The sequence below is a fragment of the Bubalus kerabau genome, chromosome 11, assembly GCF_029407905.1.
Source record: "Bubalus kerabau isolate K-KA32 ecotype Philippines breed swamp buffalo chromosome 11, PCC_UOA_SB_1v2, whole genome shotgun sequence".
NCBI classification, from domain to species: Eukaryota; Metazoa; Chordata; class Mammalia; order Artiodactyla; family Bovidae; genus Bubalus; species Bubalus kerabau.
Window position 1 is genome coordinate 8,951,177 of NC_073634.1, and position 16,338 is coordinate 8,967,514.

The window sequence follows — 16,338 nt, forward strand, 5'->3', positions numbered from 1 at the left end:
CCTGGGTTTCCTGCATTGGCAGGCAGAATCTTTACCACTTAGCCACCAGGGAAGGCTGGGGTGTATGTACCTTTTCAAATTATAGTTTTCTCCAGATATATGGCATCATTCCGTCTTAACAGAGGAGGAAATTGATACATAAGAGAGTTAAGTCTCAAGCGCACAGCTGGGACATGTGGAATCCACGTTCAGAGCAAATCTAACCCAGAACTCATATTCTTAACTTCAGTGCTTTGCTGCTCCCTACAAATCTAGCTGGAAATTGCACATTTAAATGCAAACACAGGCCTCTCCCTGGCATCTAGCATCCTGTAGGTCCACAATGTTTGTTCCTGTACACATCAGGTGTCCTGGATGTTTAGGTACCAGAATGTTTAAGAGTGCCTTAGACTTAAGTCAAATGCAGACACACAGACATGGCATGGACTGTGATGAAGGAACAGGTTTATACTCACAGGTCCCTAGACCTGCACACCACGAGACGCTCCAGGGCAGGCCAGGAGCAGAGCAGGCTGATGAAATGTGGGTGAGGGCCTCTAGCATGGTTTCTGTGGAAAAGAGCAGAGCTTGGGCTTGGCTGGTTTGAATAATTTCAGCAGGCTTTGGGGGGTAAGGGTTTCCCTGGTGGCTCATCAGGGAAGAGTCTGCCGGCCAATGCAGGAGATGAGGGTTCGATCCCCGGGTTGGGAATCTCCCCTGGAGAAGGAAATGACAACCCACTCTAGTATTCTTGCCTGGGAAATTCTATGGACAGAGAAGCCTGGTGGGCTGTAGTCCTTGAGGGTCACAAAAGAGCTGGACACGACTGAGCAACCTAACAACTTGGGGTTAAGGGCTGTCCCCATTGCCTGGTCCTGGTGTGATTTGGGCAGGTGGAGAGTGGCTCAGAGTATGAGAGCGAGATGGAGATGTTTGGGGGGTATGAGCACTGGATAGATTGGTTTGCATCTGAAAAGTACACCAGAAGTGAGAGGTTTACTATCTCTAGGAGTTGTCTGACCCTGAGAGGAGCAGTCCCTCTAGCTCAGCCCTGCCCCCAAATTCAAAACATCAAATACAGAAACATAATTATTATACAGGCCACCCCACGCAACTTCCCCAAGGTCCCAGGCAGGCACAGGGTAAGAGCAATATATAAAGGGTAGAAGGGATGACATCAGTTAACATCAGTTTTATTTTAATCGAATACCTGTTCATACTTTGCGGAGAAGGCAGTGGCACCCCACTCCAGTACTCTTGCCTGGAAAATTCCACGGACGGAGGGGCCTGGTGGGCTGCAGTCCTTGGGGTTGCTAAGAGTCAGACATGACTGAGCAACTTCACTTTCACTTTTCACTTTCACGCATTGGAGAAGGAAATGGCAACCCACTCCAGTGTTCTTGACTGGAGAATCCCAGGGATGGGGGAGCCTGGTGGGCTGCCGTCTATGGGGTGACATAGAGTTGGACACGACTGAAGCAACTTAGCAGCAGCAGCAGCAGCAGCTCATACTTTGAGGAACTGTTAATATATAGGAAACCCGACTTGGGTCCATTACCATGAAAAGTCCTATTATTTCTGTAGGGCTGACTAATTTGAGGAGCATTGTCTGATTCTATTTGTTTTTTTTAATTTGTGTTTATGTTTATTTAACTTTGGCTGCACTGGGTCTTCACTGATGCGGGCGGGTTTTCTCTGCGATGAGCAGGGCTTGCTTTTTGCTGCAGGCCTGGGCTTCTCATTGCTGTGGCCTCTCTTGTTGCAGAGCACAGGCTCTAGAGCGCTGGCCCAGTAGTTGTGGTCCGCAGGCTCAGCTGTCCCAAGGCATGTGAGATCTTCCCGGACCAGGGATTGAACCTGTATCCCCTACATTGGCAGGCAGATTACCAACTACTGAACCCACAGGAAGTCCCTGGTGAATTCTTTTTTGATACCTGGACAGAGGCAGTACTGAATTTACTCACCTGTGGACTCATCACCACCCTTCCTGGGCCCACAGAGTCCATACCTGGCACATATGTATGTACCTGATAGAGGCAGGTTGATGTAGACTGAGGCTCCAAATCCTCGGCCCTGGACACACAGGTGGTGGGGGAGGAGCCAGGATTTAGGCCAAAGACTTGTGACTCCAGGTGAGCTGAGGACAGAGTACTCCTTGACAGAGCCCAGAGTACCCTCCAGAGATGGAGGGCAGCTTCCTGGAAGGCTCTTGCCATGTCTCTGGCCTTAAACCCAAAGTGAAGTTGAAATCCACTTTCATGTGTGCTGGGTGAAGTGGAGTGTGTACCTTCCGGTGCCCTGTGAGCTGTCTACACGGGCAGGCCTACTGACGAGTGCTGAGTGGTCAGGGACGTTGGTCCATTCTCTCCCCATTGAGCTCCCTTCCCACTTGGGCTCTCCAGGTGTTGGGAGGCCAGTGGCCCCCTTCCTGACATCCTTCTCAGGTCCCTCGCTTGCCCCTGCCACCCCACTCTGAGAACCATCCCTGACACCCTCTCCCAGCCTAGAGCTTGTCTCACCAACCATCTGATGGAACCTAGGCTGACAGGCGCTGACTGCTTCCCCAGGCTTGTATCCATAGGAACCCTGGGGCCTTAAGGCAAAAGGCCCCCAGTGACATGTGTGGAGTGCAGGGCAGGGGAGAAAGGCTGGCACCGAGCCGGAGAGGAGACCCATACGTCATGTCGATGAAGATGCCGTCTGCTTACCTGCTCAGATCCTCTGGCTCTGTGACCCTGGGAGGCTGGAAGAGGGGCGGACAGAGCACCCTGGGTCTGTTGACAAGCTTGAACCCTCTGACCGGATGTTTCCAGGTTCACACATCCATTGTGCTACATTTCCTCCTCCCCACCCATGGACACTAATGTACCAACTGTTGCCTAAATGGGCTGTGTACTAAGTCACTTCGTGTCCAGCTCTTTTGCGACCCCATGGACTGTAGCCAGTCAGGCTTTTCTGTCCATGGGATTTCCCAGGCAAGTATACTGGAGTGGGTTGCCATTCCCTTCTCCAGGGGATCTTCCCAACCCAGGGATGGAACCCACATCGCTAACGTCTCCTGCATTGGCAGGCAGGTTTTTTTTTTCTTTTCTTTTTACCACTAGAGCCACCCGAGAAGCCCAAATACTTGAGCAAAATGGCATGTCTTGGTCACTCCTTGGGACTCCATCATTTGCCACAGATGTTCTAGGGGACAGAGGGCAGGGCAGACAGGACTTCCCATCTTTAACCTAGATTTTTAATCACTGTGAAGACCGCTGTGTCAGGAAATGAGACAAGAAAGTATCAGTCATTTTCTTCGAATTGTTTCACTTGGGGGCAGTTTCTATCCTACTCCGTGAGAAGCTTCCAGAAGGAATCTGAGCTGGGCAATAGAACCGCTTGTCTCATCCTGTCCCCATAAAAAGTCCACTCTGTGACCCTGGCCCTGTGGCTTGGAGCCCCGGGGTGAACTGTTGGTCAGAGCAGCCTCCGGGCCACCTCTGCTCTGCCCACTGTTTCCAGAATAGAGTTGAAACAAAATCACTTCATCTGGGGCTATGTTTGTCTGGTCACAGATTTTTTTTTTTTTAATGCTTTCAAATAAATACCCCCCCAACCCCTAACCAAGCCCTGCTGCCCAGCCCCACACACTGATTGGGGAGGAACTGCCCCGGTGAGTTTCAAAAGTGTAGGAGCAGTCTTTGCTGGAAGGGGTCCTAAGAGGCAGGTCTCAATTCCTGAAAGAACCTGATGCCAGGAAGTAGGCTGTCCTCCCTGGGAGCCCAACCTCCACCCCCAGATTTGGATCTCACTGTGCTTCGGACTGAAATCCAGAAAGCAGTGTTTCAGAAGTGGCTGGTGCAGCTCCAAATAGGTCATCCTCAGCAAACATTCCACTCTGGGTTTTCCACAAACCACACGGCAGAGGGTGCAAGTTTCCCTGCCTTCATTTCACCTACTCCCCTCTAACCATGGGGCTTCCCGGATGGCGCTAGAGATAAAGAACTTGTCTGCCAATGCAGAAGACATAAGGGACGCAGGTTCCATCCCTGGGTTGGGAAGATCCCCTGGAGAAGGGCATGGCAACCTACTCCAGTGTTCTTTGCCTGGAGAATCCCATGGACGGAGGAGCCTGGTGAGCTACAGTCCATGGAGTTGCAAAGAACTGGACATGACTGAAGCAACTTGTCAGGCACTCTCACCGCACAAACAGATTTGAAATGTTGGAGCAGTGCATGCTTTCCAGCTTTCGACACTTGATGCCGGTCTGTTCCGTGGGGTTTCTGTAGGTTGCCTCCTTTTCTGCCTTTGCGGTTTGGGGATTTTCATTTCTTTGGTTTTTCTCCTAAGCTGAACTAATTGAGACATCTCAGTGAAGGCAACCAGCCACCTGCCCGCCAGACCTCACTGGTAGTGGGGACGTGCATTTCACACTAAAGGACAGCTTCCTGGAGGGAAGTCTGATCTCTCTGTCCCAGGCCCCCAAGAGTAAGAAACAGTATCCCTTCCACTGCACAGGGATGTACAGCATCCTTCTCCTGAAAGATCAGTGCTGCCAGATTAGATTGCAAAGGAATCAAGTTCACAATCAAGAACAAATTGTTACCCAAGGGCATCGTCCTGTGTGAGCATCTAATAAGATGGAGTGGTGAGGAATGGTCAGAACCATTATCAGCCCCATCTCTCTGCTTATTTCAGCCCTGACTGCAGGGAACTTTGTACGGGTTGTGCAATAATTGTGATTAAAACACACAAGATACGCACTTGGAGGATGGGACGAGGGCCTGTTCACTTCCCCAAGCACCCTATGATCAGGCTAACCATCTGGGGGAGATCTTGTTTATACCCTCACAAGTTTCTGGCCCTGAGAAATATTCCTTTTAATTGATGAATACCAGGAGAGAGGAGAAATTCAATTAAGACTTGTATTTGCCCATTAGGTGATTTTTTTTTCAGTCCAGCACACTGCAGACCCCCGGCTCCCTCATGTGGCTCTCAGTCTTTCTCTGATATCATTTTTCCACATGCCAGACAGAACTGGCAGAAGAAAAAGAAGAAACCACGCATTACCCCCAGCAAGTTGGGTGGAGGTCCAGGCTAAAAACCACACAGCATTCTTTTGCCACTGCTCTGAGAGCCCGGTCTACTTTTTACAGCACATCATGGGAAGGATGCTGTGAAGAGAGAAAGAGAGTCTGGAAAGAGCGAGTAATTAGCAGGACATGATTTCTCATGAAAGCGCAGAAAAATTCCCTCCACATTCTAACACTCCAGCCTGAACGTTGTGGATGTTCATTGCAAATGAAACTTAGGGACCTCGTTGTTCCTTTAACAAACCTTCTCACTGTCTATTTCACGTCTTCCCAGACACCTACCAGCTTTTTTTTTCGTTTGTTCCAAGAAGTGCGGGGAAAGCTATTTGTCACTCTGCCTGTGTACTTGTGGGCTTCCCTGGTGGCACAGTGGTAAAGAATCCACCTGCTGATGCCAGAGACACAAGAGACATGCTTTCGATCCCTGAGTTGGGAAGACCTCCTGGAGAAGGAAATGGCAACCCACTCCAGTATTCTTGCCTGGAGAATCCCATGGACAGAGGAGCCTGGAAGGCTACAGTCCATGGGGTTGCAAAGAGTCAGACACAACTGAGCAGCTAACACTTGTGGACTATACTGCATTTTCCTACAGCTACTGCAACTAAGTTATCGTCGGCAGGCCATCTCTGATCCAAATTCTCCACGGTGCAGTCCTGATGGCTGAATCGATGCTGAGGAGACAAGTTCCTCTTTCTCTCTTTCTTACTTGGCTGACCCTCCCTGTCACCCACTTCCTCCATCTTGCCCTTCGGAAGCAAGTTCTTGTCCTGCCCCCCCCCCAGGTCTCCCTGCCCCCACAGCATCCTTATCTCCTTGTCATGACTGATTTGGGGGGCTCACCTCTGTCATCAGGCAGACTGGGAAGACAACCCCAGATGCCAAGACATCATCATTCTTTTTTAAAAAAATTTTTTTATTATTAATTGGAGGATAATTGCTTTACAATATTGTGTTGGTTTCTGTTATCCACCAACATGAATCACCATAGGTATACATACGTCCCCTCCCCCTTGAACATCCCCCCATCCCCTTCCCATCCCATGTCTCTGGGCTGACACAGAGCACGGGTTAGAGCTCCCTGCATCATGCAGCAAACTCCCGCCGGCTGTCTGTCTTACAGATGGTGGTGCGTGTGTTTGGATGTTCCTCTCTCAGTCCATCCCACCCTCTCCTCCCCCACCATTTCCATAAGTCTGTTCTCTAGTCTGCATCTCCATTGCTGCCCTGCAGACAGGTTCATCCTTCTAGACTCCCTGTATATGCACTAATATTGTCCTCCATTGAACCTTGGGCTTCTCTTGGTTTTGGAATCCTGAGAATTTGAGCCCAAGGAAAAATTCTTTCAGGATCTCTGAAATCAGAGACTTCAGTGCTGAACGATCCGTGAGCAAAGAAGGGACTTGATAACTCCTTGATCCTTTCAACATCCTGCATCTCCCCAAGCATGAGGCCCATGACAGGTGCCTGGCTGTTTTCCGCAGAGCCGTGATGCCTGTGCGTGCTGGTTTGCGGCTGCTTCTCACCCAGGCGTCCTTCTGACCAGTGTTAATGCCTCAGAGGGCAGTGAGCCAGCCCGAGCACCCTGGAACCAGAACCGTGTCGTGGGCCAGCCTCCCACAGCCCACAGGCCACCAGTAGCAGCAGGCTGGGCTGCGGAAGGGAAGCCAACCAGGAGTCTCAAGGTCTGCGCATCAATTGCTGGTTAGGATCTGAAGGTCTCTTCCCAGATTGGACTTTAAGCTGTGGTGCAGTGTGAGGTGGAAGATCATCTGGAGAGAGAGTCATTGAGTAAACGTGTGGGCAAGACTCCTGCTCAGAGCTGGAGACAGAACCAGCCCCACCCAAAACCCACCACTGCCCCAGTTCCCACTGTGGGGAAAGCTAGCTCTTCAGCTTTGGGTTTTTTATTAAGATCACTTATTTTTTTGATACTATAGGAGTTATTTATTCACTATACACAGAACACATTGTTGTTTAGTTGCTAAGTTGTGTCCGACTCTCTGGGACCCCATGAACTGTAGCCCACCAGGCTTCTCTGTCCATGGGATTCTCCAGGCAAGAATACTGGAGTGGGTTGCCATTTCCTCCTCCAGGGGATCTTTCTGACCCAGGAATCGATCCCACATCTCCTGACTGGCAGATGGATTCTTTACCACAGAGCCAGCAAGGAAGCCCATACACAGAACATGTACATTTTCTATAAAATGTACAGAAAATAACTAAAAAATATAATTTGGTGAACATGTTCTCAATTAGAGAACATACTGATACTAAATCAGTTGGGAATAATTGTTTTCCTCAAAATAATCTAGTTATAGTACCCAGAATCTCCTTTACATCTGATGCAAAGTTCAGAGGGGCTTCCCTCCTAGCTCAGTTGGTAAAGAATCTGTCTGCAATGAAGAAGACCTGGGTTCAATTCCTGGGTGGGGAAGATCCGCTGGAGAAGGAAATGGTTACCCACTCCAGTATTCTTGCCTGAAGAATCCCATGGACAGAGGAGTCTGGCAGGCTACAATCCATGGGGTCGCAAGAGTCAGACATGACTTGGCGACTAAACCACCAAACCACCACCACCAAAGTTCAGTACTGATTTCGGGGACTATTTCCTAATATGTTGTATGAGGAGGCAGAGTTCACAATTAAATATGACTCTAGTCCATTACGCAGGAGACCAGGGTTCGATCCCTGGATCAGGAAGATCTTCTGGAGAAGGGAATGGCAATCGATTCCAGTATTCTTGCCTGGAGAATTCATGCAGCCTGGTGGGCTACAGTCCATGGGATCACAAAGAGTCAGACACGACTGACCAACTAACACTACTACTAATATATTACAGTCCCCGCACACAAGAAATCGGTTTGTTACAGATGAAAACAAGTCATTCTTTGATTATTTGTGTTAATGGGATGCAAAGAAATACTGGGTAATTTTAAATGGCAAATAACCACAAAATGACTTATCTTTTGATAGTGTACTGGGTTTTATTATTACACAGGATATAAATGGGGTAAGATGTTTTTGTGAATAATACATCTCAAACAAAACGATGAAAATGAGGCCACCCTGCAATGATTCACAGGATTGTACTCAGACCACTGTTGACTGACTCTGGGATGTGGGGCAGGAATTAATCACTTCCATATCTGTCGTCGGTTAGTGCTGTGTGTTTGCTGGTGGCAGGGAAAGGAGAAGTCTGGAAAGGGACACAAATCTGATAAGACAGGACTTTGCCTTCCTTGAGTGGTGAATCCTTCTGAGAGGCTCTTGAAGCCAAGTGTAATTAGATCTATTTTTTCCTCTGACTGAAGTTGAAACAACTAATTAAGTCCTTAATTAATGTTTTTCAACCACCTTGGGAAGTGCCAGAGAAGTTACTCTAAGTGTTCCCTATTACTCAGAGGTCCCTGGGCACAGCCTCCTTCTGTTGACTCTAGAATATGTGAGAAAGCTCATGCTGGGAGGACAAGTCATTTCAGAGGCTTTCCATTCACAAAACGCGGACAGTGTCTTCTTCCCCCTGGTTTCCCCCAAGCTTTTCTCCTTGCCCTCTGTTACAACTTCGTCTTCATTTATTTTCACCTTTGCTCAAGACTTCATCTGCTTAAGGCTTCTGGGGGTGGAAGCTTGTTTAGAAAAGGAGTTTGTTCAGTTTCAAGCCCCTCTGTAAAGTATCCAACTTATCAAGTGCAGACTCTGAGCAATCATGAGACATCCCTCCTGGGGTGCATTTTCTTCTTTAAAGCCTTCAAAGTGATAAGAGGACTGGTAAAAACCACCTTGGGAGGCAGTCAGGCCAACGGCAAGGTCTGCAAAACACCCATTTCTTGTCCACGATCCAAGGCTCTACCCCTCGAAGAAGTTATTGGGGGCTGGTGTTCACTACCCCTTCCTCCTCACAGTAAATCACCCAGGGAGGTGCTTACTGACATGAATTTAGCAGTCGAAAAGGTCACTCAAGCTAGTTTGTGGTTTGTGTGTGTGCGGGTTATTGTCTGACTCTGCAACCCCATGAACTGTAGCCCACCAGGCTCCTCTGTCCATGGAATTCTCTAGGCGAGAATACTGGAGTGGGTTGCCATTTCCTACTCCAGGGGATCTTCCCAACCCAGGGATCAAACTATGTCTCCTGGCCCAGGCAGGCAGATTCCTTATCATTGCACCACTGGGAAGACCAGGTCATAGTATAGAGATTTTCTCTTAAATTCTTGGGATGTCCTCAGATGTTCGTTTGGAAGGTCTTGCTTTTCTGAAAGAGAAGAGATGATTTTATTAGGTTTTTATCTGGCAGGCAATGTCTCTAGATTCAGGCAGAGAGGATCTTTCACATCTGGGAAAATTTTAAATGTCTTTTTTTTTAATGACGCAGATGTTCACATCTGCAGACCCTTCCCTTGTGTGGACTTGTTTTCCTTTCCCTTGGTGACTTCCTTGGCCCACCCGACAAATTAATCTGCAATGATCTAAGCCAGAGACCGACAGATGTAAATTCTCTCAGGCCCACTCTGTTTTGTTTTCCTCACTTTATATTCGTGTTTGGAAACATTTATTAGTATTTATGTGAAGGCATTCAGAGGCTATGTTTGGTAAAATGAGTGTGTTCCTGTTGGTGGGTAGCCGACCACTATAGATAGAAGACCCAGTATAGATGGATTCACTTAGAAACCTGTAAACATAGAAAACAAAAAATTACTGGAAAGCCAAAGAGAGTCTTACAGATTTCTTTTCAGAAAACAGTTTTATGATGCTTTTTATGTTCTCAAATTGGAAAACATGGCTATGTCTTAATCTACAAGCTCAGAAATATGCAGGATATAATCAACTACATTTTAAAAAGAAAGAGGTAATGTAGATTATCTAGAATAATAATCCTCAACCCTGGCTGCATGTTAGTAAATTGGGGGAGGTTTTTTTGTTTTTTTAAAGAAACATTTTATGGGCTTTCCCTGTCCATGGTTAAGATTTGACCTTCCAGTCCAGGGTTGCAGGTTTGATCCCTGGTTGGGGAACTAATATCCTACGTGCCTCTTGACCAAAAAAAAAAAAATCAAAACATAAAACAGAAGCAATATTGTAACAAATTCAATAAAAACTTTAAGAAAATAAAGAAAAAATTTAATTTTTTAATGACTTTTTAAGACTCAATTTTATTTTATTTTTTAAAAAGTTTTGGCTGCATGGCATGCAGGATCTTAGTTCCTGATCAAACCCACGACCCCTGCATTGAAAGTGTGGGCTGGACCACCAGGGAAGTCTCTGGGGAAACTTTATAAAGTGTTGCTGCCCAGGCTTCACCCCTAGTTTCTGAAGTAGCTGATCTGGGCTGGGGGCAATCGTGTATCTGGTTCTGGGGAATCTGGAGAGAATTCCATGTACCTGATAGGTTGACATTTCTCCTATTGAACTCTTTCTTCCACCCAACAAACTCCACTGAAAATAGCAAGAAGTTTTCTCTGGAAGGTAAAGCCGTTTTTCACAGTCACCCTGAAGACAGGTGTACTGCTCCTAGGGAGATGGCTAGTAATGCCAAGTCGTATCTCCCCCAGGCCTCTGGGGGCCTGGCCTCAGCATCATGGTGGGCTGGAGCCCAGAACAGCCCCTTCTCCGTCCTGTTAGAACAAGGACTTGAAGTCCTAAGACCTGGGTGGAAACCCTGCTCCACCATTTCAAATCTGAGTGAGCTCAGTTAATATACACAAGCCTCCTAGACCTTGGGTTCCTCATTTATAGGATGAGGAAAGCCAGCCTTCCCGGCCTGTGAGAACACATAAGACACAATGAATGGGTTTTGTCACCTGGGCAGTGAGTTCTGTTGTGGATGCTGTGTAACTGGGGGGGTCACTGTGAATCCTGAGCTATCTCCTCAGTCAAGTCCTACATCAGCCTGGGCTCTGAGGTGGTTCAGGGCACAATCTCTTGAATCCCAGGAAGGCCAACCCAGGGTCAAGACCCACTGGTTCCCCTGTAGTAGTAGTAGTATTGGTTACTTAGTCATGTCCAGCTCTTTGTGACTCAGTGGACTATAGCTCATGCTCAACCAGGCTCCTCTGTCCATGGGATTCTCCAGGCAAGAATACTGGAATGGGTAGCATTCCCTTCTCCAGGGAATCTCCTCAACCCAGGGATCGAACCTGGGTGTCCTGCATTGCAGGCAGATTCTTTACCATCTGAGCCACCATACTTCCCCTGAGCCCGTCAGTATCAGAACACTGTCTAACAATGCAGCTCACCCTTAACACACGAGCTGATGTGCGCGTCCAGACCCTCCTGCATTGTGGGGCTGTGTGCTGGTCTGGCAGAGGATTTTTTCCCAGCACAGTAACCTCCATGGCTGCAGGACTAGTGGCCGTGGGAGGCAGAGTTGTGTGTTGTTGTTTAGTCACTACGTCACATCCGACTCTCTGTGACCCCATGGACAGTAGCCCACCAGGGTCCTCTGTCCATGGGATTTTCCAGGCAAGAATACTGGAGTGGGTTGCCATTTCCTCCTCCAGGGCATCTTCCTGACCCAGGGATCGAACCCACATCTCCTGCACTGGCAGGTGGATTCTTTACCACTGAGCCACCTGGGAAGCCCTAGTTGTGCGTTACTGACTCAAATTCCAGCTCTGTCTGGCCTTGTGCCCAATGCTTCCCAGTCTGAGCCTCAGGTTCCCATACAGTGGGGGTAAGAATAGCACTTGACATCCCCAAGTTGCTGTGAGAATGAAACGGCTGATGGACCTGAGGCCGCTCGGTGGTGCCCGGCGGGGCTGGCCCCACACCAGCTAGGGCTGACCTGTGTCTCCTCCCCTCCACCAGTGCCCAGCCCCTCTTGTAATGGCTTTGATGGCGCCCTTTCAAGGCCCTGCCGAGTGCCCTTGGGGAAAGAAGTCTGCTTCATCGCCACCGTTCGCCTGGCCACACCACAGTTCTTAAAGGCAAGTACCCAGAGAGAATTTATCTTGCGGAACAAGGACCCCCAAGTCACCTTGTGTGGCAGGTAATTCCTCGTCTTTCTGTGAAAGAAGATTTCAATGAGCTCATCACCGACTCTGAAAATGTTCAGTATCTGATTTCTGTACAGCAACAGCCCCACAAACTCTTTCCCCAAGCCTCAGTTTCCTAAAAATACCAGAACGGGTAGCCATTCCCTTCTCCAGGGGATCTTCCTGACACAGAAATCAAATCCGGGTCTCCTAGATTGCAGGCACAGTCTTTACCTGGAAAGCCCGTCTTTTGGACTTCATGGACTGTAGCCCGCCAGCATCCTCTGTCCATGGGATTCTCCAGGCAAGAATACTGGAGTGGGTAGCCATGCCCTCCTTGAGGGGATTTTGTTTGAAGGCAGTGAATCACTGGGGCAGAAAAGGGTCTTCCAGAACTCTCTAAACCTTCCTACTCTTCACATGTATGTTGACACCAATCAGCGCGGGCAGAGGTAAAACCTGTCAGACAGAGCTCCGGACTCCCATCTGTAATTTCTTTCCTTTAGATGGGGTGAATGTTGAGTTAAGTTACTCATTCAAATTCAGATGAAAAGCCATTTTCCATGTGTTTACCACATGTCTAGATGATAGGAAGGGAGGGGTATGACATTTTGGCTCTCAGACCTTTTTCCCAGCTCGTGAAATAAATTTAGCAGCCGCTAATACCGAAATTAGCTGCTGATGAGGAGGTTTGGTCCAACACAACTGGAAACTTGCTCTAAGTGCTTTTAACTTCTGTTGCCGACCATGCGTTCTTGACACAACCAGGGGTGGGGGGTGAGAATCTGGCACCCCGAGTCATATTTTTCCTCCCTTTCAATACAGGAAATGTGCATCGTTGACGAACCTTTAGAGGAATTCACTTCAAGGCATAGCTTGGAATGGAAATTTTTATTTCTGGATCACAGGTTTGTGAAAAGAAAAACACATTTGGGTTGGGTGTTTTTTCAAACACTTACTTCCAGGAGCCAGGCTCTCCTTGGGGGACAGAATTCAGACCTGGTCCTCTCTTGTGGTGGGGAAAGTGCTTGCTGGCCAAAGGTCTGGGATCTCCCTCCACTGCATTTGTCCCATCTGTGGATATGTCCTGGGTTGGGTCAGAGCATCTCAGGAGAGCCACACACCCCTGCTGGAGACATCTCTGGGACACCCCCACCTGCCCCACCCCCACCCCACTCGGGACCCTCGCCAGCTCCCATTAGGCAAGGCAAGATGTGAAGGTAGCTCTCATTTTATTTCCTTCAACACCCTTCCCTCCCTTTAGACCAATCTTCTATCTTTCTTGTGTTACATTTTTTCACAGTTGAAGAACTAACAATCTCCCCTTCCTGCCCTTTGATTTTTTTTATGACACTTTAGAATTGGGCTGACTCCATGCATAGCTGTTTTTAATTATTCAGCAGTAATAATATTTGTGATCACTGGGGCCAGTTTAGGTCGAGGGAACCAAGGGTCTAATGCCAAAAAATGTGAGCACTTTGGAAAACACCGCCTCTCTGGTTTTGACCATTGCCAAATGGTTTTTTTCTGTGCTTATTCTTGAGAAATGAGGCCCCTGGGTTGATCAAGAAACATGCAAACTGCCCTGGATTGGCCACTACAGGAAGCCCGCAGGGCTGATGAAGACCCCCTACCAACTGTCCTTGCAGAGCCCCTCCTATCATAGGGTACCTGCCTTTTGAAGTCCTGGGAACCTCGGGCTACGACTACTACCACGTGGATGACCTGGAGCTCCTAGCCAGGTGCCACCAGCACCGTGAGTACCCCTGCCAACCAACCAGCTCCCCTCCCGGGACCTCCATTCTCTCCCTGCAGCCCTGACCGCGGGACTCGTAGGCTCTGCAAGTCGACGTATTACTTGGTTTCTTCTGAGGCCAAGAATTTTGCCTTCTCTGAGACGATCAAGTTGTGGTCCTTGTTGGAGATCCTTGTCTAGATTCCCATGTGTTTTGTTTGCACCTGGCATTGACTTTGATCTGTGTGCTTCCTCCCCCAGCCCCTTCCCAGCTCCCCTCAGCAATGCAAACTATTTGATCTTTTTTTGCTTTTTAAGTAGTCTGATAACTATTATTTTATTTATTTATTTGGGGGCTTTCTCTGGTTATGGCAAGCGGGGGCTACTCTCTAGCTGTGGTACTCGGACTTCTCATTTCCATGGCTTCTCTGGTTGCAAAGCACACGCTCTTGGGCACACGGGCTTCAGTAGTTGCGCCTCATGGAGCTTAATTGCCCCATGGAATGTCGAATCTTCCCAGACCAGGGATCAAACCTGTGTCCCCTGGATTGGCAGGTAGATTCTTAACCACTGGACCACCAGGGAAGTCCCACAAATATTATTTTATTGGCAGATTCATTGCCTCCTTTTGTCGCTTTGGTCTCCTGGTTAGGCTTTCTCTTGACCGCTAGCATGTAAAGAGGAGCTAAAATCCAGGCACTGAGACAGTGCACCCCAGCTGCTCCTCTTTTCTGGATCCGTGGTCCAGCTTTCTGCCCTGCCCAGGCCTAACCCAGCAGCATCTGTGTGTACTGGGTACCCCCAAGGAAGCCACAACTTAACCATAGGAGCCCTGCGTGGTGGTCTGCGGTGGAAGCCCCTGTGGCTGATCCTCTATATAGAGCCATGTAGACCAAGGATGCTCAGCTGCCTGGCAGCCAGAGCATCCGTCCAGAGGCTGCTGGCTGTCAGGTCTGTTTTCGGTCCAGTTCTCCCAGCGTCTGGATGGTCTCTCCCACAACTCCAAAGACAGCTCCAGCTGCAGCAGGATGGTGAGCCCCAGGAAAACCAGGGCTTTTTTTTTTTTTAATGCACACTTCTTCAACAGATTTATCTCTTTAAAGGAATGGATTTTGAAAAGAAAAAACATGGGGCAGAGAGGTATGGAATAGAAAATAAATACAAATATAAGATGTTTTGTAATTGCTTAATAACCACAAACTAGTACAGAGAATGCCCTGTACAAAACACCATAAAGGTTCAAAGATGGAAGTGTTCCCTGAGGCAAGGCTGAAGACCACAGTCTCTGGTATTTGGAATTTAGGCTGCAGTCCTTGTTTTTGGATGGATCACTGGCTGTGTGGCACAGTCCATGCTTTTAACCAGATTTGAACAGGAGAATGGCCACTTGGCCCAGGTAGAAGTAGATGAAGTGTTTGGTTTCATGTGTCACATCCTCCCCATGATGCAGTGCCAGGTGGGGTTGTGCTTCTTGTCAAACTCCTTCTTGATATGGGTCGCAATGTCCTTCTCTATATTATATTTCTCCAATGCCTGAGTAGCACACTCCACCAAGTCCTGTTGCATCTCCTCCAGCATATCGGCATTCTTGATCGTGGCCTTTTGGTCACACATGGTTACCAAGGAGCAGGGGCTGGCCGACTGCAACGGTCTCCTAGGGGAGGGGCTCGTGAAGCGCATGCCCAAATAGAGAGGCGGTCGCTACCAAAGCCGTGGCGCATCTCGAAAACCACGGCTTCTTTTTTTTTTTTTAATCAACTTTACAATATTGTATTGGTTTTGCCATACATTGACATGAATCCGCCATGGGTGTACATGTGTTCCCCATCCTGAACCCCCCTCCCAGCTCCCTCCCCATCCCATCCCTCTGGGTCATTCCAGTGCACCAGCCCCGAGCATCCTGTATCCTGCATCGAACCTGGACTGGCGATTCGTTTCACATGTGATAATTTACATGTTTTAATGCCATTCTCCCAAATCATCCCCCCCCCCTTTCCCACAGGGTCCAAAAGACTGTTCTATACATCTGTGTCTCTTTTGCTATCTTGCATACAGGGTTATCATTACCATCTTTCTAAATTCCATATATATGCGTTAGTATACTGTATTGGTGTTTTTCTTTCTGGCTTACTTCACTTTGTATAATAGGCTCCAGTTTCATCCACCTCATTAGAACTGATTCAAATTATTCTTTTTAATGGCTGAGTAATAGTCCATTGTGTATATGTACCACAGCTTGCTTATCTATTCATCTGCTGATGGACATCTAGGTTGCTTCCATGTCCTGGCTATTATAAACAGTGCTGCAATGAACATTGGGGTACACGTGTCTCTTTCAATTCTGGTTTCCTCAGTGTGTATGCCCAGCAGTGGGATTGCAGGGTCATAAGGCAGTTCTATTTCCAGTTTTTTAAGGAATCTCCACACTGTTCTCCATAGTGGCTGTACTAGTTTGCATTCCCACCAACAGTGTAAGAGGGTTCCCTTTTCTCCACACCCTCTCCAGCATTTATTGCTTGTAGACTTTTGGATAGCAGCCATTCTGACTGGCGTGAAATGGTACCTCATTGTGGTTTTGATT

At 48.2% G+C, this 16,338-nt stretch overlaps 1 protein-coding gene and 1 pseudogene across 1 annotated transcript in view; one reads left to right on the forward strand and one right to left on the reverse strand.

Annotated features, from left to right (window-relative positions):
* The window catches only part of NPAS2 (neuronal PAS domain protein 2), a 249,044-nt gene that overhangs the window by 193,257 nt on the left and 39,449 nt on the right, over window positions 1-16,338 (forward strand). The window contains exons 9-11 of the mRNA XM_055539452.1: window positions 11,856-11,974; window positions 12,848-12,930; window positions 13,672-13,778. Coding sequence (XP_055395427.1) covers window positions 11,856-11,974; window positions 12,848-12,930; window positions 13,672-13,778 — 309 coding nt within the window. The remainder of the gene's footprint in view (window positions 1-11,855; window positions 11,975-12,847; window positions 12,931-13,671; window positions 13,779-16,338) is intronic.
* LOC129622791 (dynein light chain 1, cytoplasmic-like) lies at window positions 14,957-15,371 on the reverse strand (annotated as a pseudogene).